Genomic DNA, 20096 nt, shown 5'->3' on the forward strand with positions numbered 1-20096 from the left:
TGGTTTTGTCCATTTCCATTAAAGATCATCAGGTTTTGTGGACCAACTGTGCTGTATTATGTGTGAGAAAGAGAATGGTGAATTTCTCCCCTTTCCAATTGCTAAGTGCAAATTTGATCCCTTGTTTAGAAGGGGAAAAAAAACAAAGAATTTAGATGAAAGAATTTTCAACATGATATGTTAAGTAGTCGACTTCTTCCAATATTAACTTTAAGAGATAACAAGACAATTTGAATTTTGAGTTATAGGTTTTTTTTTTCTTCTTAGTTGTTTCGAACCATATTTCTATATAAACTTTTTAGACCTAATTACAACATGAGTTTCAACTCAAATATATCTCTACATTTATGGAGTTTCTTTATTTTGAATGATGCAAATTAAAAAATATATATATATATCTAAAAATTGCACAAAAGTACCTCTTGGTGGAAAAGAATGGGAATGCCAACTTAGCTTGTGAGAAGCCAATTTTGAAAACCCACTTTGAATTGGGTTGACTAAAAATGAATGAAAGAAAGAGTTGCTAGGTGGAGGATATTGAATGCATTTGGTCATCCTCTTGCCATCTTTGCATCCGAATACAATATCTAATAAGTAGCTCCATTATCTTTCTATTGGTAGAAAAGTGAGTTTCTTTGTCCAAAAAAACAAAGTGAAAAAGAAGAGCCCCTTCTTTAAATGGTCTTGCTTTTTAAATGCAAAAAAAAAAAAAAAAAAAAAAAAAAAAAAAGAAACAATCAAACATATGGAGATACATGTGTGTATATATATTCTCACATAGATTAGAAGTTAGGAAAGATCTAGAATACATAAGTAAAGATAATCTTTCTATTGATACAAGATCTTTTAGATAGAATTCAGAAGCAGATGCATATATAAATGTAAGTCTAAAGTAGATAATATCAGATCTTTGTTGAAATTAAAGAGACTCGTTGTCCCAACAAAAAAGAGCATACATTTCTTGTTTAATTCATGAAGTGTGTTGAGAATTGCCCTATGCAAGGCCCAAACTCACGGGCAGGCCCAAGTCTAAGGGCATTCGAGAGGTGACATGGGAAAGCACTTCCCAAAAAAAAAAAATCAAACCTCGAGTTTTGCTCAACCAGTCGAGTCGGTAATAGTATATTAGTTGGAAAATAACCGAGTTAAGTTCTGTAGCCTTGAGCACCATAAACAATTTTGATATCGCAAGAATTACATATAACCACATATGATTGTCAGAATAATGACATTACACATAATATCATTCGACGAACTCTCAAAAGGAGAGCTTTCACCTCATTTTGTTTAGCTAAACTACACACTCTGTATACTAACTTAGGTATTGAACTGTAGTAGAATCAATATCACATCGATGTAAGGATTTTTCACACAAATCAGCTCGAAGAATAAGATCGAACTAGGGGAAACAGGTCAGAGGTCAATGAGAAGGGTCCATGATGACGACGAGCGCGTGTGATATCCAAGCACCAACAAAAAAGTCTAGATGGTTTCTTAAAGTATTCCAAAGAGACATTTAGAATGGTAACATCTTAGAAAAGAAATATGAGAAAAGATATCAAGAATAAGATGCTTGTTTGGGGATGGAACACAAATAGACTTCACATGTTCAACAACGAAAAAAATGGCTTAAAGATTTAATATCGTACGAATTTTTGTTGTTTTTTCTACAACAAATAGTACAAGACATGTAGCCTTCTTAGGAAGGAATTTCCTTATAATTCATGCTAGCTAGTAGGCTTAATTAGGTGAGAGTTAGACACAACATCAAAAATAATACTAGTAATTTATGGCAATGGTATTAAGCAGCCTTCAATCACATGTTGTGGGGCCAACAGATAATTAGCAGACATCACAAAGAACAAACAAGGAAAATTAGAGAGCACTGAATGCAAAATGTGTTCAAGGCTTGACTTTTATTCATTTTGAGCTGAATGAAGGGTGGAAAGAAAGTTAAAATGCAAAAGAATAATGAAAGCCTATGGTGGGACTTAAAATGGAAGTTGTGGAAAACCAAAAACAAAGTAATTAAAGAGAGAAAGAAATGGCCTAAAGTATAAACAGCTGGAGTGGGATTTGTCTCATAGGGCAAAATTTGTCTGTTTTTGAAGAATTATAGGGAAGTTTGGCTTGGGACCCACTTTTGGACCCCTTTACATGACTCAAGCTTTGAATTGTCTTTTTGGATTCTTCTTTGCAATGTAAAAATTGAATTGCTGACATGGACAAATATGAATGAAGTGGCAATCATTATCCATGGCATGCAGACTTGTGTTTGGTGATTGAGATGAAGCTTAAGAATTTGGATTTGAACTGACTCTTTCTAGTGCATTAAACACCATAAAAGGACGAAAGAAGAAGGAAAAACCCTGAGACTTTCAGGTTCTATGGCTGATATTTACTATAAAAAATAAACCTTTATTTTGATCAAAATCTCCAATCATGAGATGATCTATGTAAGTTATTGTTTTTTTTTAAAAAAAATAAAATAAAATTTTTACTTCCTCTGTGCAAAATAACCGTTCTATGAATTCTCTTTTGGGTTTATTTGTTGTGAGATATGTCTGCATCAGCTTTCAGAATGAATCTTCTCTACTATAGCCATAAATATACCTCTCATCACTTTCTGCCTCATTCCGAGAAAAGGTCAAAAAGTTTGTGTAGTTGAGCTTCTGTTGTTTTGTATAATTTCTTTTTTACATCATGAACATGAACCAATTCTTGGTAATGGTTCTTTCCATCCTTCCTTGGTGAACGAGAAAATACTACATCAACATCAACCAAATATAATATTAAGAAATACTGTCTGTGGAACTTCAAGAGTATGTGAGCTGAACAGATAAAGAAAATCATTAAAATGAATTGAACTCCATGTCAGGACAATATAACTTAACAAATTTACATAATGGTGTGATACTGTTCTAATTCTGCTTAGACATGTTTTTACTTTAATACCAAGAAATTTCCTAATGAGCAAAATGAATATTATACCAAAGTTACTCCAAATGAATAGGAGAAAACAAATGAAATTAAGGTAAAATAGGTGGTCTTCTACCAAGATAGACAAAAGAAGATGCAACCCTTTCTTTTTAGGGCTGAGGAGGGTATTCTGGTAATTGAACTCTGCATTTGGAAGAACTTTACAAAAATTTGGAATCCATTGGGACATTATGTTTTTAGACGGATATTTAGCCAGAAAGTGTCTTAATAAAATGGGGTTTTTGGTTGATAGAGTTGTTTAAACAGAGAAGCTTTTCTGCAGTACAAGTGTAGTACAAAAATGACTTTCACAATTTTGAAAAGAACAGTGAGGAATCAAACACTAAGAAACAGTTATTTGAGCAAAAAAATTAGCAGAAAGTCTCCTGTGCCATCAAAATTTAGACAAGGACTCATTCTTTGTCTTGGTAGAGAGCCAATTTAATTTTGAACCAAAAAAATAAAGTACAAAATTCCAATGACAAGTGGCATGCCACATCATTGTCATGTGTATGACTGTGAATTTGGACAAGAAAAGTAGTGAAGAAAATTTTTCCATTTTCCAAAAGCAAGGGAAAATTAAGATGAATAAGGGGAAATCTGAGCAAATCTGAGCTCTGCTTCCTCAAGGATGATGAGGGAATTATGCTTTTTTTAGGTCAAAATTTGTGAGAAGATGGGGTGGGTTCATCAAGAATATGTCCTTGTCAGTCATGATAAATTTTTTTTCTTGAGAGTTCCTTTCCCCTTTGATAAGAAACAACTGGCTCATTTTCACTGACAGGAAAAAGCCCAAGGATCTCTATGTCTAGAAGCTGAATCTTCATAATCCCCCTTTTTTATTCTTTTTTGGTGTGGCTTCATGAAAGATTTGTTAATGAATATTATCAAACAAGAAAGTGGGAACATTTCAATCTAGATATAAAAGATCCTCAAGATTTAATAACCTAGACTTTGTGGAATTTCTTGCCTCATACCATCCCTAGTACTCCACCAGAATGGTTCTAAAAGGCTTGTAACAGGTACAACCAAAATTGTAATGGAAATCTTGGGGGACACTTAGAAGATGCATTTTTATTAATGTAACAAATTATCGAGGTATTTCATTTTCGCCCACCTTTTAGACATTTCCACCTATAATTTCACAGCTTCAACATCTACGTAAGGAGTAAATAGGCATTGTAACGAACATTTTCATTGATTCAAGAAGTGTAAATGTTTACAAATTGATTAATTTTTTGAGACATCAACATTTCCATGGATATTGCATTTTTTAACCTTCCTAATTACCAAGATGGAAGCAAAGGGATTGGAATTTTTGAAAAGCATGTGGGAAAGAATATAGAGATATTCAAAGGTATGCCATTATGTTGTGCTTCAATTTGGTTTTATTGCACACAACAACAAAAGCAGGGCCCCGTATGGTACAAAGTCAATAGAGGGGAAGAGTACAAACCAAGCCCCTCAGACATGGGAGGAGGATTAGAGGTCCCCCCCGGGCACAGGTTTCTCAAAGTAGAGTCCTTTTTAACTAGTCAGAGAGAAAGAGAATCGTTTCATTGAGAGAGCTTGTGGGGCTATCACACAGATAGCCACAAAGGGTTGTAGGCCCTTCTACCTTTTCTTGGAAAAAGAAATGAAGAAGAACCCAAATACCATACCAGGGCACCCGTTGACACCTGTCGGCATGTTTTCTAGAAGACAAACAACCTGAATGGAGGGGAGATTAAAATGTAAATTCAATTATTAAAAAGGAGCACCACGTACCTGGTTCAGAAATCCCTTTCATGGTCTCATTTTAGAAGTTTGGTTTTTTCTTCTCCCACCTAGAGGTAAAAAAACATGGAAAAAAGAAAATCCCAGTCGACCAAATATTACCATAGTTTTTCTTCATAGAACTAAACCAAATATTACCGTAGTTTTTCTTCGTAGAGCTAAGAATGTAATAAAATATTTAATCGCTGGATTGGAATTACCAAACTCTCCAAACAATCAACCAAATCATGTATGTTCTTCAATTTTCTAAATATCATTGACATAGATCAACTTGGTTTTTGCTATTGTTCCCTGAATTGAAATGAACCCATAAGCCCCACTCGTATCCAACATGGAGGAGTCTTGGCCGATCATCAGAGAAAAGCCCATTTAAATTATCATGAAAAATAAGAGGATGAAAATTCCATACACATCATACCAAAATCATGTTTCATAAATCAATGAGAATATGTTCACACTACCATTCTCATACCTAGTAAAGGCCCTCATTTTCCCTAGTACTAAAGAACCGACACGATAATTCAAAACTCCCTAAAAAAACATAAAACTTTCCAGCCCTGAACAAAAACTAAACTATAAATGTTTTGGTTTTTTTCTTCTTTGGATTCTCTTATCTATACGTCATGGAATCAGGCATGTCCATCTATGATATCTTTGCCCTTGAAAAGTCCATCTCCGGATGCTGCACGGGACCAATTTCAGACGTTCAGTAAGAGAAACAATAGGTTATTATAAAACCAAAAATAAACATACGCATGCAGCTCTAAATAATCACCTCGGACATGAACTTCTTAAGAATCTCTTGCTTCTGCATCTCATCACTGGTTGGGAGTCCCATAGATTTCTGCCTTTGATCAAACTGTAAAAAATTTCCAAATCAATGAAGGAAAATGAATTGATCATCAACTTATTATAAAATATATTTAGATATTATCATATAGCAACAGGTGTGACTGCACTGCACCCATCAACCAATGGGTAAGGATATGCCACCAAAGAACAAACTTTAAAAACTTATTGAATGACAAGAGACCAGAGAGCACAATTAGGCACGAGTCTAGATTTATTGGAAGTTGTGGATGCCAAGAACACGGTAATTTTGAGATGTGTCTCTGCTGTGATTGACAGATCAATCATAAAATATAATTTCCCTTCGTAAACATGAATTGAAGAGGGAGATTAACTCCAATGTTGAAATGGAGCATAGTTAAGATTGAGAAAATTTCAACCCTTTCATCATAATGTCAAAACAATCAAAAGAGAGTATGAATATCCTTCTCTAGGGAATTTAACAGTATCTGATAGTTGGGTCACGGCTTCTTCTGATTGATAAGGGTGTCTAGGAGCTGTCAAGAAAGGGGAAAAAAAAACTCCCTCTTTGGAGGAAGATTGACTCTCACATGACCAATCCTTTACCAATATCCCACTATATCTAAAAATCAGGGCAGGCTCATCCATTGAGAAAGTCTTGAGGAATTTATTGAGGGACTTGATTTGGAGTCGTGAACATTTAGTGAGTTTGGAGAAAGTCACTGCCTACATTTCAACCTTCAGGGGGGCCTTGGTATAAACAACATCAAGGCTACAACTATAGCTTAAAAGGTGTAGGAGATATGGTGGAGAAATTGGTTCCTTATGCCATTACGACACAGGGTTGGGGATAATAGTAAGAGGATGATTGTGCTTCAAAAACACTGCTAGACGTACTATTATAGTTTCCAAAGTGATGGAATACTGATGGGATAGAAGTAGGGATATTGTTGGATATTGAGGGAATAACAGTAATCAGTTGGGAAAAGTATTTATATCATTTGTTATAAAAAGTGGAGTCTGGAACAGATAAAGCTAGCTGAGGTGGTGTATCCTAGCTGTGAGGAGCTATGAAGCACGGACACTTCATATTAGAGGTGGTATCAAAGTCGGACACCGGTCGGACACGGATTCGTCCAGACACACTGGTGACACATGTCCGACACGTGAATTTGCGTGTCCTTTTTTTTAAAATTTTGGACACGTCGGGACACGGTGTAGATCCTGAACATAAAAATTGAGGAAATGGTTTCAAAATGGGCCCAAATTTTTAAAGAACACAAGAAAATGAACTAAATATAATAAAACTTTCCAACTCCCTCCTTGTGCATCTCACGGAAACCAGACAGCAGCCCAAACGTCACCCATGTCTGGTCTATTTTCACCGCCACCGGAGCAGAAGATGCCGCCGGCGCCACCTGATTGTCGCCGTTCCGTGCTCATCGGCCGCTGCTGGTTGCTCAACGTGATGGATGCTGCTCAACACTCGTGCTACTGCTCCAGTTCACTTCTTCAAGTATGATATTTGATATATTATTATTTTATATTTCATAATTTCTATTTGATATATTATTATTTATATTTCTATTTTATACATTATTGTTTTATAATTCTTCTCCTTTCACTGCTCGTGCCCTTATCAGTAAGTAATCAAATGTTTTTTAATTTTATTTTATTATTTTTAAATGTTATTTTATTTTATTATTTTTAAATGTTATTTTTACGTTTTACCCACTGTTTCAAATCAAATGTTTTTTTTCCTTTACCCACTGCCATTTGGACTTGGAGTAATCAAATATTTTATTTTATATTTTTCTTCACAAAATGTTAGGATGCCATCTACAGTAAGATGATTCAAAGCCATTATGGCAATACGTGACTAGGATTCAAAAGTTGAGTGATGGAGGTGGAAATTTTTCATGGCAATGCAACTTTTGTCATGTCACAAAAAAGAGCTCATATACAAGAGTTAGAGCTCTTTTGTTGAAGATTAATGGTCAAGGAATTGGGTCATGCCTAAAGGTCACTCCCAAAGATATAGCAGATATGCAAAAATTAGAAGATGAGGCAAAAATTCAACGGGAAAGAAAGGACCCAAAAAATGTTCCTTTGCCACCTAGATCAAGTTCACCTTGAGTCATATCAATTGGTAAAGTGAATGTGAGTAATTCTCCCAACTTTGACTTAGATAACAAGAAAAGAAAGGGTAGTGCAATAGAAAAATCATTCAACAAGACATCGCGAGACCAATTGGATGCACTTATTGCTCAGATGTTTTATTCTACGGGCTTGCCGTTTCATTTAGCAAAGAATCCACATTTTATAGGGGCCTTTACTTACGCTGCAAACAATCCGTTGTCGGGATATGTGCCTCCCGAATATAATATATGTTGAGGACCAGTCTATTCCAAAAAGTTGAAAGATTATTAGTACCTATTAAAGGTGAATGGAGGAAAAAAAGGAGTAAGTATTGTGAGTGACGGATGGAGTGATTCACAAAGGAGGCCACTAATTAACTTCATGGCTATTTCTGATGGCAAACCAATGTTTCTAAGGTCAGGTGAAACCAAGGATAAGTACTTCATTGCAAATTTAACGAAGAAAGTGATTAATGAAGTTAGTCATGAGGATATTGTTCGAGTGATAACAGATAATGCTCCCAATTGCAAAGATGCTGGATAAATTATCGAATCATAATTTCCAACGATTATATGGACACCATGTGTAGTTCACACTAAATCTTGCCTTGAAAAACATATATGGTGCCAAGAATGTTGAAAATAATCAGCTTGTTTATGGAAAGTGCAGTTGGATTTCTGATATTGCTGGGAACATCATGGTAGTGAAAAATTTTATCATGAATCATTCCATGAGGCTAGCTATGTTTAATAAATTTGTGCCTCTTAAATTGCTTTCAGTAGCTGAAACACGCTTTGCATCTGTTATCATTATGCTTAAGAGGTTTAAGCTTATTAAAGGCGGCTTACAAGCTATGGTCATCAGTGATGAATGGGCAAGTTAAAGAGAAGATGACATGGTGAAGGCAAGGCACGTAAAAGAGTTGGTATTCGACGACATATGATGGGACAAAATTAATTATATTTTGTCATTCACTTCACCTATATAGGATATGATTAGAGCTTGTGATTGCAAACAGTCCTTGTTTACATTTAGTGTATGATGTGTGAGATACAATACTTGAAAAGGTGAAAAGGTGAAGACAGTGATATATAAACACGAAGGACTACGACCAAGTGAATTCTCTTCTTTCTATGATGTGGTGTATAACATTCTCATTGATCATTGGAACAAGAATAGTACTCCACTTCATTGTTTAGCATATTCATTGAATCCAAGGTATTGAATTAGTCTAAGTACTATAGTGAAGAATGACTTACAAAAGACCCTGGCTCCCACTCCACATCAAGATGCAGAACTAACTAAGGAGAGAATGAAGTGCCGGATATTTTAGTAACCATGTGGATCGTGCAAAAGTAAATGTAGAATTTGCTAAATTTTCTATAAAAAAGGAAATTTTTCTGATTATGATTCCATATCTGAGAGGTACACTATAGATCCTACAAGTTAGTGGACAACTCATGGTGTCTATGCACCAATGCTTCAAAAGATTGCCTTTACAATTTTTGAGCAACCATCATCCATGTTGTGAAATAGATTGGAGCACATCCTTTTATTAACTCGATCAAGAGAAACAAAATGACGCCTCAACGTGCAGAAGAATTGGTATTTATCCACAGTAACCTTCGGCTTTTGTCCAAAAGAACTCCAAAATATTCAAAAGGAGAGACCAAGTCATGGGATATTGTTGGAGATGCTTTTGATTCTTTTGAAGATGGCAACATGCTTAGAGTTGCTAATTTATCTTTGGATGATCTAGAGTTGGAGGCTGAAATTACTATAGAGGATTGTGGTGATAAGGATGAAGGTGTTATTGAGATTTGAGAGGATAGTTTTATTAGCCTTTAGTTTTTACTTTTTGTATGGAAAATTACTTTCCATTTCCTTTCATTTTCTATTGGGAGCTTTGTTATGTTGAATGTTGGACAATGTATTTTGTTGATTTGTACATCTACAAACTATAATGGTTTTGGTTAATTAAACTGACCGTTGACATTTATATTTTTTTTTTAGTGAAAGACATTTAGTATTTTATGTTAAATTTACATATGTTGTAAAAAAATAATTTAAAAAATAGCATATCCGCAATGTATCGCCGTGTCCGTGTCCATGCTTCTTAGGTGAGGAGGTTCTAAGTGCCTTGGACTACTTCGTGGTTTACTAGTAATATCATTATCTTATATATTTCAATATATTTGGTTTCTATCACAAAGCCACTTATAAGATCCACGACTTAGTCATAACATACTTGAGGTTTCACATTCCTTCAAGATGGGGAAGAGAATAAAATTTGCAATGGGTTAAATGATATTAACATAATCATATGAGATTTGGTATGAAGTAATCAGAGAATTTTGAAAAAAAGTGTTATATTGGGAGGTTGTGGACTTGGTAAAATGCTATGCATCCTAATCCTTTTGGTGAGGACTTCAAGTTCTTTTTGACACCATACTTCTAAAGAAATTAACATTGATGAGAAACATGTTGTGACTATACTCCCAACGTGGTTTACATTTAATTGGATTTTTTTTTTTTTTTTTTTTTTTTTGCTATACTAATATGATTGGGTTTGTAGATTTTTACATTGTTTTATAAGAACCAACAGAAGTGCACAAACAATGTTTGTAACCTTTCATTTATGCAAGGAAAAGTGCTTCATGAATTATCCCCTCCCACATCAACTGAGAATGTGTCTTTTTTTGTGCATGTTAATGCACATGTTAATAAGACTTGTTATGCAAAGAATAAGAAACACAGCACATAAATATACATAGAGGAGGGCAACCTTTATATAACAAAACCATACATGCAGTGCAGTAGATAGAAAATAGACGATCAAAATTCGTACCATCATCTTTTCAACCGTTTGTCGTGTTTCTGGATCTAAATCAGATAGTTTGCTGTTCTCAGGTTCAACTTTCTGAGTATCAATCTCAGGATCACCTTTCACTAAATATTTCCACCACTCCATTTGGTTGTGCTTGGTCAAAAGAATAGAAATGATGCTCTCATCCTCTGCAGCAAGTATTAACATAAACATGAACAACTAATAAATGCAAAAATTTAATACCCAAGTGAATACAAAAAACTGCTTTCAATTAACTTTATGCATCTCCCTTCTCATTTATGCTATCAACTCCCAAAGACTTGAGCAGCACCAAAATAAGCCATATCTAAAAAGAGAATTTAACATTATTCACATTTCTTTGCAAACAAAACTTCAGAAATACCTATGCTCCAATAACAGTCATCTGGCTTGACAATATGACAAAGCTCTCCCTGCAAGCAAGTGCCAATAATTCAGAAATTAAAAATAAAAGATAACACTCTATGCAAACAAGATGCTGCACACAAACATACATCTATCACTGGTGGTTGACCCTTTAGTCCAACTTTGAGACGATTCTTCTTGATCTCACAAACCACAAACCTGGCCTTAGTTCCTTTGGGTACAGGTACATTAACATTGACTTCTTGGAGGGACTGTGTCCAAGAGTAGTTGTCCATATCAAGGCCATTACCTCTGTTGGGAGCTGCAAATGCCATTAGAAGTAAGAAACAGAGTTAAGATGACATTCAGTTTAGAAACAAAATATAAGGTCAGTCAGGCAGTTGAACTCGCAAAACAAAAAAAAATTATTTCATAAATTTGATAGGGCAAGCCTCATACTGAGTTCTAAATTCCAGAGGAATTCTACACCTTTTGCAGATACATTATGAGAAGAAAAGACAAACTATCAAACTGCGTGAAGATATATTATCATGCTCAACCCAAAAGAATAAAAATACAAACGCCACATCAGCAGTCATATTGTCCATATACGTTTTCTCATCTGACAATTGGTTTCCACGAACACACACACACATATATATTCCATAAAAATCAATTTCGTACCATTTAATTGACATTGAAAACATACAAAACTTATACTTCCAAAAATTGACATAACTTCTAACTCGTGATATGGCTAGAATAGAATAGTGTCCCAAATATTTCACTTCTAACTTCAAAGTCAGTCGCGACTTGTGAACTCAAGGCCCCATTGAACTGAAAAGGCCAAATTGTGAGCTCAAAGAAACATACTAAGCTGAAGGAACTGAAGCTAAAAGTACCTCAAGAATAGGGACAAAAATGATTTTGCATTAGGAGCAGAATCCAGAATTAATATANCGAGATTGAGTGAGTGTGATGCAACCAAGCATGAAAAAGGAAGGAATCTCGGAGAACCTGAAGGAATGTTTTTTATGTTTCACCTACACCCCACTAGCCAAGTAGACAACCGGCTAACTACAAACTAAAACCATTGACAGTTCGAACTAAGAATTATTAGAACTGCTGCCACTGATGCTATATCACCAATGCAATTTTCTTCACTAAATAGCTAAAACTTGCCAGTTGACTGCAACATTGGCAATTAAATCTAGCCATACTTGACTGGCCGAGGTTTAAGAACAGACAATCATTTTAATTAGTCAATGATCTCCCTTCCTTTACCTCGTCTACATGGTACGACATCAATAAAGCCAATCCAACACAAAAAACAAATTGACAAAATAAAGAACAAACAAGTGGAGGAAGAGGAATACTCACCTCTTGGCCCATTCGCCTCTTTCTTCTCCTCCTCGGTGTTCTCCTCCAACTTCACATCCAATTTCTCTTCCGGCGGTGATGCCACGGCCTTCACCTCCTGCTTGATACTCCTCACCTCCTCCTTAATCCTCTTCTCAGCCTTTCCTTTAAGTTCAAATGACTCCTCATGCTTCTTTCTCTTCTCCACAGCTCTCCGCACAACCGTCTCAATGTCCTTCTCGACTCTATCCCTGGAGAGAAAATCGGTCTCATTGGCAAGAAAATCGAAGACCTTCTCCAAAAACCCTAGAGGATTTGAAGGGTCAAAGTTGGCATTGAACTGAGAAGGCTTAGCCGATGAAGAAGATGATGGAGAGGAGGAGGAGGAAGGCTTCTTTGGCTTTGAGATTTCTTCCTTCTCTTCGTACTCGGAGATAATCGCCATCGCGTGCAGAAGCAGGCGGAATTGCTGAAGTCGCTGGAAAAAGATCGGTTCAGAGTAACGAGGGTTTAAGAATCAACTTTCTGACGCCTATTTATAAGGACGTAAATGGTAGGGAATGCGCTAGAAGTTCTAGAAGCTCCACATTTACAAAAATAACAATCAAAGAAAAGGAAAAGGAAAAAAAACCATTAATTAAGATTTAAAAATGTAGATATCCATATCGAGTTACAAGGGAAAATTAAAATAATATTGTAATTTTAAAAACAATTTATAAAAATATTGTTGTTTTGAAACTATTTACAAAAATATAATTATTTTTTTAATATGTCGATGGTTGAATTTTCAACACTCGACCTCTATTTTTTTTTTAATATATACGACCCGCTTCGTAGAGGTTTGCAAGTGTTGTAAACTACTACAGATGGTAGATCTTGACCATTCATGTGGAGACGTGCGAGCGGAGGTGTGATATACAAAGAGTTTATATAAGACCGGACCACGAGACCGTTGATACTAGAGACTTACATCTCACCTAAACGACCATAGGTGACACGACCTCAATCTTGAGTGTTTTGGGAACTCCTACCTTTGAGGGCGGTCCTTTGATTAGTATGGGTGAGAGTGGCCAGATTGCCAACTCAATTAGGGACTTGTCTGATCTGGGAGCTGGGAACTCATTACACAAGATGAAATTCACTCCTTTCCCGAAGTAGGGATGAGTAAAGAGATTGCTCCCTTAAGAGCTGATTCCGGGGCTTGAACATAGTGGCCACAACTTCCCTTTGGAAGAGAGAACTCAGTCATAGTAGGATTATGACTTATGCTCATTAGAGGGATTGGTATTACTTAAGGATAGGAGTGGAAACGGCTCGGTTCGATGGTCAAACCGAATCGAATCGAATTTTTTTAAATGTGAAACCGAACCAAACCGATTTATTAGTTCAAACAGAACCGAATCGAACCACATATATGAGGTTCGGTTCGGTTTCAAATTCAGTTTTGGCATTTTTAAAAAATCCACGTTATATTCTTTATTAATTAGAAAATGGTTCGGTTCGATTCGATTTTGAATTCAGTTTTGTTCTTTAAATTAAAAGCGGTTCGGTTTTAAATTTGGTTTTACTTCTTTTTTTAAATATATAAATAAATAAATATATATTAGTTAAAAACAGTTTGGTTGATTTCAAATTCGGTTTTCGAAAAAGAAACCAAATTGAACCGAATCGGTTTCAAAATTTCTTCAAACCAGATTGAACCGCATTTTTCAATTTCACGGAGTTTTGGTTCGGTTCGATTTGGTTTTTAGAAACGGTTCGATTTTTGCGTTTTGAATGACCACCCCTATTTAAGGAGTTAGATGTAACTATAGGGTCATATCAATTATTGGCCGAGTTATACTTACGAGCGATCTGTGAAAGGTTGTCATACTGTTGATTGGTACGGAGAGTTTAGCTGTCGATCTTTAGTGGAATGCCTAGCAGTTAACAAACGGTGGATCCCGTGACTAAAGAGTTCAGTAAGTTATTCACGTACTGTTGGAGCTTTGAGCTATAGGTCCATGAGGTCCCCTTGGTAGCTCAATGGATTCAGTTGAGGATCAGTTTTTGGTGTTGATTTGAAATGTTCAAATTGACAAGAGGTAATTACCATGGAATAGAAAAGGAGCTATGGTTTATATGTTTCATGAGATGAAATATTAAAACTATAGGTTATAAATATAGTATGATAAGTTGGTTATCATTTATATTTATAATAATATTAATTATTGGATAATTAAATCTTTTTCTTTAATAACCAATTGAGTGGGAGATTATTAGTGGTTTTATGGTAACCGTGAGATAAAAGGAAAATTGTTTTCCTAATTTTAGTAATGTTAAATTTTGTGAATTTGAGTTTTTCTCTTTCAAAAAATAATCTCACAGAAGTTGTCAAGTAAATGGGATTTACTAAGCAACAACTTGGAGCGAGCTAAACGATCGTGTAGTATTTGTAGGCGACAGACACGTAACTAAGCAATGAGCTAAACGATCGCATAGTATTTGCTAGACAATCGCTTAGTTTTTGCTAAACGATTAGGCATCGACCTATACGATAGGTTCAACCTTCTCCCACTTGCTCAATCATTTACACGATTATTGTTTCCTCCGTCTTCTGCCTCAAACCAAGTCCATACAGAGCCGACCCTCTGAATTCTCACACCAAGAATACCAAGGTAGCCTTTTTGGTGGTGTCATACTCAACTCGACACCATCGAGTTTCTGTGGAGGTTGTTCATGTTGTTGGAGTGTTCGTGACCGAGGCGATCACTGAGTTCGAGTGCGCGGTGTTCGTGCAGTGTAACGGTCGTGTTAGACGAGCGTTCGAGGTTGCTATGTTCAAGCGTTTGTGATCAAGGAGCTTGGCGATAAGTCTACAAATGTGTAGTGTTTCTCCTTGATTATTTGTAGAATCATGTTGTAATTTCTGTAATGAATGCATAACTGTATATTTCTATTTATGACTGTAATTGTAAAGTTCATATATGATTGTAATTTGGAATGATCTTTCTGTTGCTCATGGAAATCCTCGTGTTCGATTTCCTTCAATTGGTATCAGAGACAGGTTATTCTGATATTCCAAATTACTTGTTTGTTTTGAACTTCTTTTACAATCTCGGTGGGTTTCTGCATTTGTCTTTAATTGTTAAGTGCATTTGTGGTTGGAGTTTATGAAAGATTCGGGTTTAATTGCCTTTAGTTAAAGCTTTCTTTAATTACAAAGTGTTAATTTGTAAGGGCCCCTGTGTTTTTTGGCGTAATTAACTTGCAATCAAGTCTTTAATTCAAAGAGTTTGAGTTAGTCAAGTCGTTTGTGATGAAGTTTCGAAGCATGGAGATGCGGTTCTCAACGAAGAAGAAGACCAAACGTTGGTCATATCGTGTAGTCTAAGGTAAACGATCATTGGGATTTATCTAAGCGATTGTGTAATTTTTCTATACGATCGTGTAGTATTTAGTAAACGATCGTTTAGCTAATGCTAAGCGATGGGGTAAATCGTTTTCTCTATCGCATAGTGTTAGTTGTCCGATCGCTAAGGCGCTGGAAGTAGACGATCGTAGTGGGAGCATGTGATGCTCATTGTTTAGTAAAAGGCACGCGCTAGACAATCGTGTAGTTAGCAAGTCTCATCGTTTAGTTACTACATACACGATCGTTCGGTATATGATACTAAGGCTTTCGCTAAGCGATCGTTTAGGCGATGGTGCTTTGCTGCATCGTTATCGTTTAGACGATCACGGAAGGCGTGCGTTGTGCAGAGCGCGCTAAGCAATCGCGTACCTCAGGCTAGCTCTAGGAGTGTTGGTAAGCGATAGAGCAAAGCGTTTGTTTTATCGTGTAGACGATCACGGGGAGTTTAATACACGATGGTTGGAGACACGTTACTTCGCCCGGACGGTTCAAGATCCGATTCGCCTGTTTGAACCAAAAACTCCTTGTTTTTGTAATAGCTAGCTTTAATTTTTGTGATTTTAAGGCAATTTTACCCGGTTCATCAACATTTATTTTTTATACATGTGATATATGGTGCTTATATGCCAAAGTGGTTGACATATAGTTTAAAACCCACCTTAGGTTGTGCAATTATTCATGCATCATGTATTATAAATGTTATAATCGAGGATGAAAAAATTACTTGAAAGCATGTGCATGCAACATGAAATATAAGAGTTATATTTTGCATACAGTGTGCATTATCATGCATCATCCTTTTATTACAAGTGTTATAGTCTAAGGGTGAATGGAAGTACGTTATGCTTGTTTCATTGTTGTTTTGTATAAGTGTTATATAAAAGAAGTAGCAATAAATGAACAATGCATTGAGCATGACACTTAGGCTGTTTATAAGCATTATGAATGCCTTGCATGTGTTAGCTTAGCATTGTGGTTATGGTTTCCATTTATAAGTGTCATAAAGGAAATTAGACCTAAAATCAATAAGAAAGAGTTACATGCAACTCAAGTTTTTAAAAAGGGTTTTAAAATTGGATTGAGATAGACCTAAGTTCAAGTGGTTCTAAAGAGTTTAGTAACCTAGATTAATCTTTTAAAATCGGTTTAATAGGATTAAATTAGTTGGCATAAAAGATTAAATTTATTTTAAATATATCTATAAGGGACCTTTTGTCTAAGGCGGGTTCTGGCTAGGCTGGGGTTCTTAAGTTGTCGGAAACGTAACACCTCTATCTGGGAACCTACCTGGAAAGGTGAATTAAATAGATTTTCAACAAGCATGCAATGATTTGGTCAAAGACTCCATTAAAGGGTTTAATGGATGATGATCAAAAGTTGTTTAACTATCCAAGGTAAAAGTTACTCTTGAGCAAATCTAAAAGTTACTTAGTTAAAATCCTTAGCCGTGTTATTTCTAAGTAAGCTAAACCCTAAGTTATAAAATACTCAGTGGGAGAAAAAGATGTATATGATATATCTATGATTCCACTCACGTTTCTCCCTGTATGTTCACACCGTGAGATTCATGCTTGGCCTCGTGGTGCCCTGGGAGCATCCCCCTTTGGATGGTGTTTGCATGAGTTAATATCAAAATGAACGGATAGAATGTTTATAGTAAGTGGGTGAAGGGTGTGTATCAACATGTCCTATGGTCTCTGTCATTGGTTCACACCGTGAGATCATTCTATACTCCCTCATGGCGCCTTTGAGCGTCCCCCTTCGGATAGGTTTTGTGCAGTTGGTCAAGATCAAAGTGAACTCCAGAAATGGATAAGGTTGCTTTAGGTTTTTCCCCAATCAGATTTTTCCCTTCGGATTGGCTTTTTGGGGCGGATCTGTAGGGCCTAAAATGGCGGGTCACACTTACAGGAGATTGTTAAGTAAGTTAATGATCTCTTGGCCAGATGGTTAATCGTTATAGGAGTAAGAGTTGTTATGGTATTAATGACTGATTGAGAACTTCTCAATTCAGAGGAGGGATAATTGACCTCCCTTCGGTGGCTTGTGTCCTAAACCTTGGAAGCGTCATTGCGAAACTAGATGTCACACGGGGTTCATATTAGTTTTGCTAAAACCTTACTGGATGTTGTGTTTGTTTTACAATGGGTATTTGCTTAAAACCTAACGTAGGTTAATATGTTTTTTTTTAGCAACTCGTTAGTATTTCTGTTTAGTGCTTTTAATATGACCGACTACTTACAGTGGAAAGAATCGTGTGAAACGTATTTCGGGGCAAACGAACTTGTATTTGTCATGGTTGAGGAGTGTCCTCAAGTGTCGACCCTTGATGTACCACAAAGTGTTCGCAATGCATATGAGGTGTGGATGAAAGCTAATTCGTTGGCTCGACTTCACATTTTAACTAACATACCTGATGTTTTAGCCAAAAGGGATGAGAACATGATCATTGCACGCGAGATCATGGACTCACTGCAAGATTTGAACGTCAGTTCTTACCTTTCGAGCATAAAGGGATAGATGACAAAACCAGTAGTGTTAGTTGTTCTGACACTGATCCCACTACTCTCTTAAAGAGGCGACAAAATAGTAAATCTGATTTGTTGGTCTTGAAGACGTGTCTGATAGAGAATGATGACTCTACTTGGATCTTAGATTCGGGTGCTACCAATCATGTCAGTTCTTCTTACCAAGGATTAAGTTCCTGGCAAACGTTGCCATAGAGAGATATGACTCTACGAGTCGGTACTAGTGAGGTTGTTTCAGCTGTTGCTATAGGCAGGCTGAAGTTATTTGTTGACAAGAAATGTTATATGTTATTGGATAATGTTTTTGTAGTTCCTCATATTAGGATGAACTTAATCTTGATTTCTTGTCTCATTGAACAAGGGTATACCGTCTCCTTTTCTAAGAATAAAGTGTTTATTTTAAAAAATGGAATGGAGATTGGTTATGGTTCAATGGAAAGTAACTTATATGTACTAAGGCCGTTAGTCATAAAAGCTTTGTTTAACACTGAAATGTTCAGTATGGCAACAACAACTAAAAGACCAAAGATTTTCCTAAAGAAAACACCCATCTTTGGCATCTAAAGTTAGGTCATATCAACCTAAATAGGATTGAGAAGTTGGTGAAAAGTGGACTTCTAAAGAGTTTAGAAGAAAACTCCTTGCCGGTATGTGAATTATGCCTCGAAGGCAAGATGACCAATCGACCTTTTACTGCAAAAGGTTACAGAGCTAAGAAAGCCTTGGAGCTTGTACATTCAGACCTCTGTGGTTAGATGAATGTTAGAGCTTGGAGTGGGTATGAATATTTCATCTCTTTCATAGATGATTATTCAAGGTTCAAGTATCTCTACCTAATGCAACGTAAGTCTGAAGCCTTTAACAAGTTCAAGGAGTATAAGGCTGAAGTTGAAAACTTGTTAGGTAAGAAGATAAAAACACTACGATCTGATCGTGGTGAAGAGTATATGGGCCTCTAATTCCAGAACTATTTAATAGAACATGGGATTGTGTCCCAACTCTCAGCCCTTGGTACACCTTAGCAGAATGGTATATCAGAAAGGAGAAACATAACTTTGTTGGACATGGTTTGGTCTATGATGAGTTATGTTCATCTTCCAGATTCGCTTTGGGGTTTTGCTGTGCAGACTACATGTTATATCCTGAACAACGTTTCCTCGAAAAGTATTTATGAAATACCTTTTAAGTTATGGAGAGGCCGTAAAGGTAGTTTACGCCACTTCAGGATTTGGGGCTGTCGACACATGTGCTAGTGAATCGCGTTCGAAGGTTTGCCTCTTTGTAGGCTACCCCAAGGAAACGAAAGGTGGATACTTCTATGATCCGAGTGAGAACAAAGTGTTTGTTTCTACAAATGCTATCTTCTTGGAAGAAGACCACATGAGGGATCATAAGCCATGGAGTAAGCTTGTTTTGCATGAGATCTCTAGTGAGACTGAGACTGCTGAGGGTTCAATAAGAGTTATTGAACAGGCCGACAGATCAACAAGAGTTGTTATGGTCGGAACATCTAGTCAACCAGCTCAAGAGTTGAGACTGCCTCGATGTAGTGGGAGGGTTATGAACCCACCGAATCGCTACATGAGTTTGACTGAAGCCCAAAACGTCATTACGAATGATGTGATCGAGGATCCGTTGTCTTTTAAGAAAGCAATGAAGGATGTTGACAAAGATGAATGGGTTAAAGCCATGAACCAGGAAATGGAGTCTATGTACTTCAATAACGTCTGGGAGCTTGTTGATCCACCTGTGGGGTAAGACCTATTGGGTGGAAGTGGATCTATAAGCGAAAGAGAGGTGTAGATGGAAAGGTGCAAACCCTTAAGGCTAGACTTGTGGCAAAGGGTTATACCCAGGTTGAAGGAGTTGACTATGAGGAAACTTTCTCACCTGTTGTCAT

The 20096-nt window shown here is 36.4% G+C and overlaps 1 protein-coding gene across 1 annotated transcript; it reads right to left on the reverse strand.

Moving 5' to 3' along the window:
• Positions 1–5097: 5097 nt before the first annotated feature.
• Positions 5098–12793, reverse strand: LOC120067118 (protein BOBBER 1). Its single transcript, XM_039018540.1, has 6 exons — positions 12296–12793; positions 11065–11237; positions 10935–10983; positions 10553–10719; positions 5531–5614; positions 5098–5437 (listed from the first exon to the last, which is right to left on the reverse strand). The coding sequence occupies exons 1-6, from the start codon at positions 12717–12719 to the stop codon at positions 5399–5401; spliced, it is 936 nt and encodes a 311-aa protein (XP_038874468.1). The 5' UTR covers positions 12720–12793; the 3' UTR covers positions 5098–5398.
• Between the last annotated feature and the right edge of the window lie 7303 nt (positions 12794–20096).

The sequence above is a fragment of the Benincasa hispida genome, chromosome 12, assembly GCF_009727055.1.
Source record: "Benincasa hispida cultivar B227 chromosome 12, ASM972705v1, whole genome shotgun sequence".
Lineage (NCBI taxonomy): Eukaryota > Viridiplantae > Streptophyta > Magnoliopsida > Cucurbitales > Cucurbitaceae > Benincasa > Benincasa hispida.

What these genes read in the sequence shown, in the direction of transcription:
- LOC120067118 (XM_039018540.1), bottom strand. Translation starts at nt 12,719, where the DNA reads ATGGCGATTATCTCCGAGTACGAAGAGAAGGAAGAAATCTCAAAGCCA. An exon ending in AGAGGCGAATGGGCCAAGAG is followed by an intron (nt 11,238 to 12,295) that starts GTGAGTATTCCT and finishes TGGCATTTGCAG; the next exon opens with CTCCCAACAGAGGTAATGGC. An exon ending in TGACTGTTATTGGAGCATAG is followed by an intron (nt 10,720 to 10,934) that starts GTATTTCTGAAG and finishes TACTTGCTGCAG; the next exon opens with AGGATGAGAGCATCATTTCT.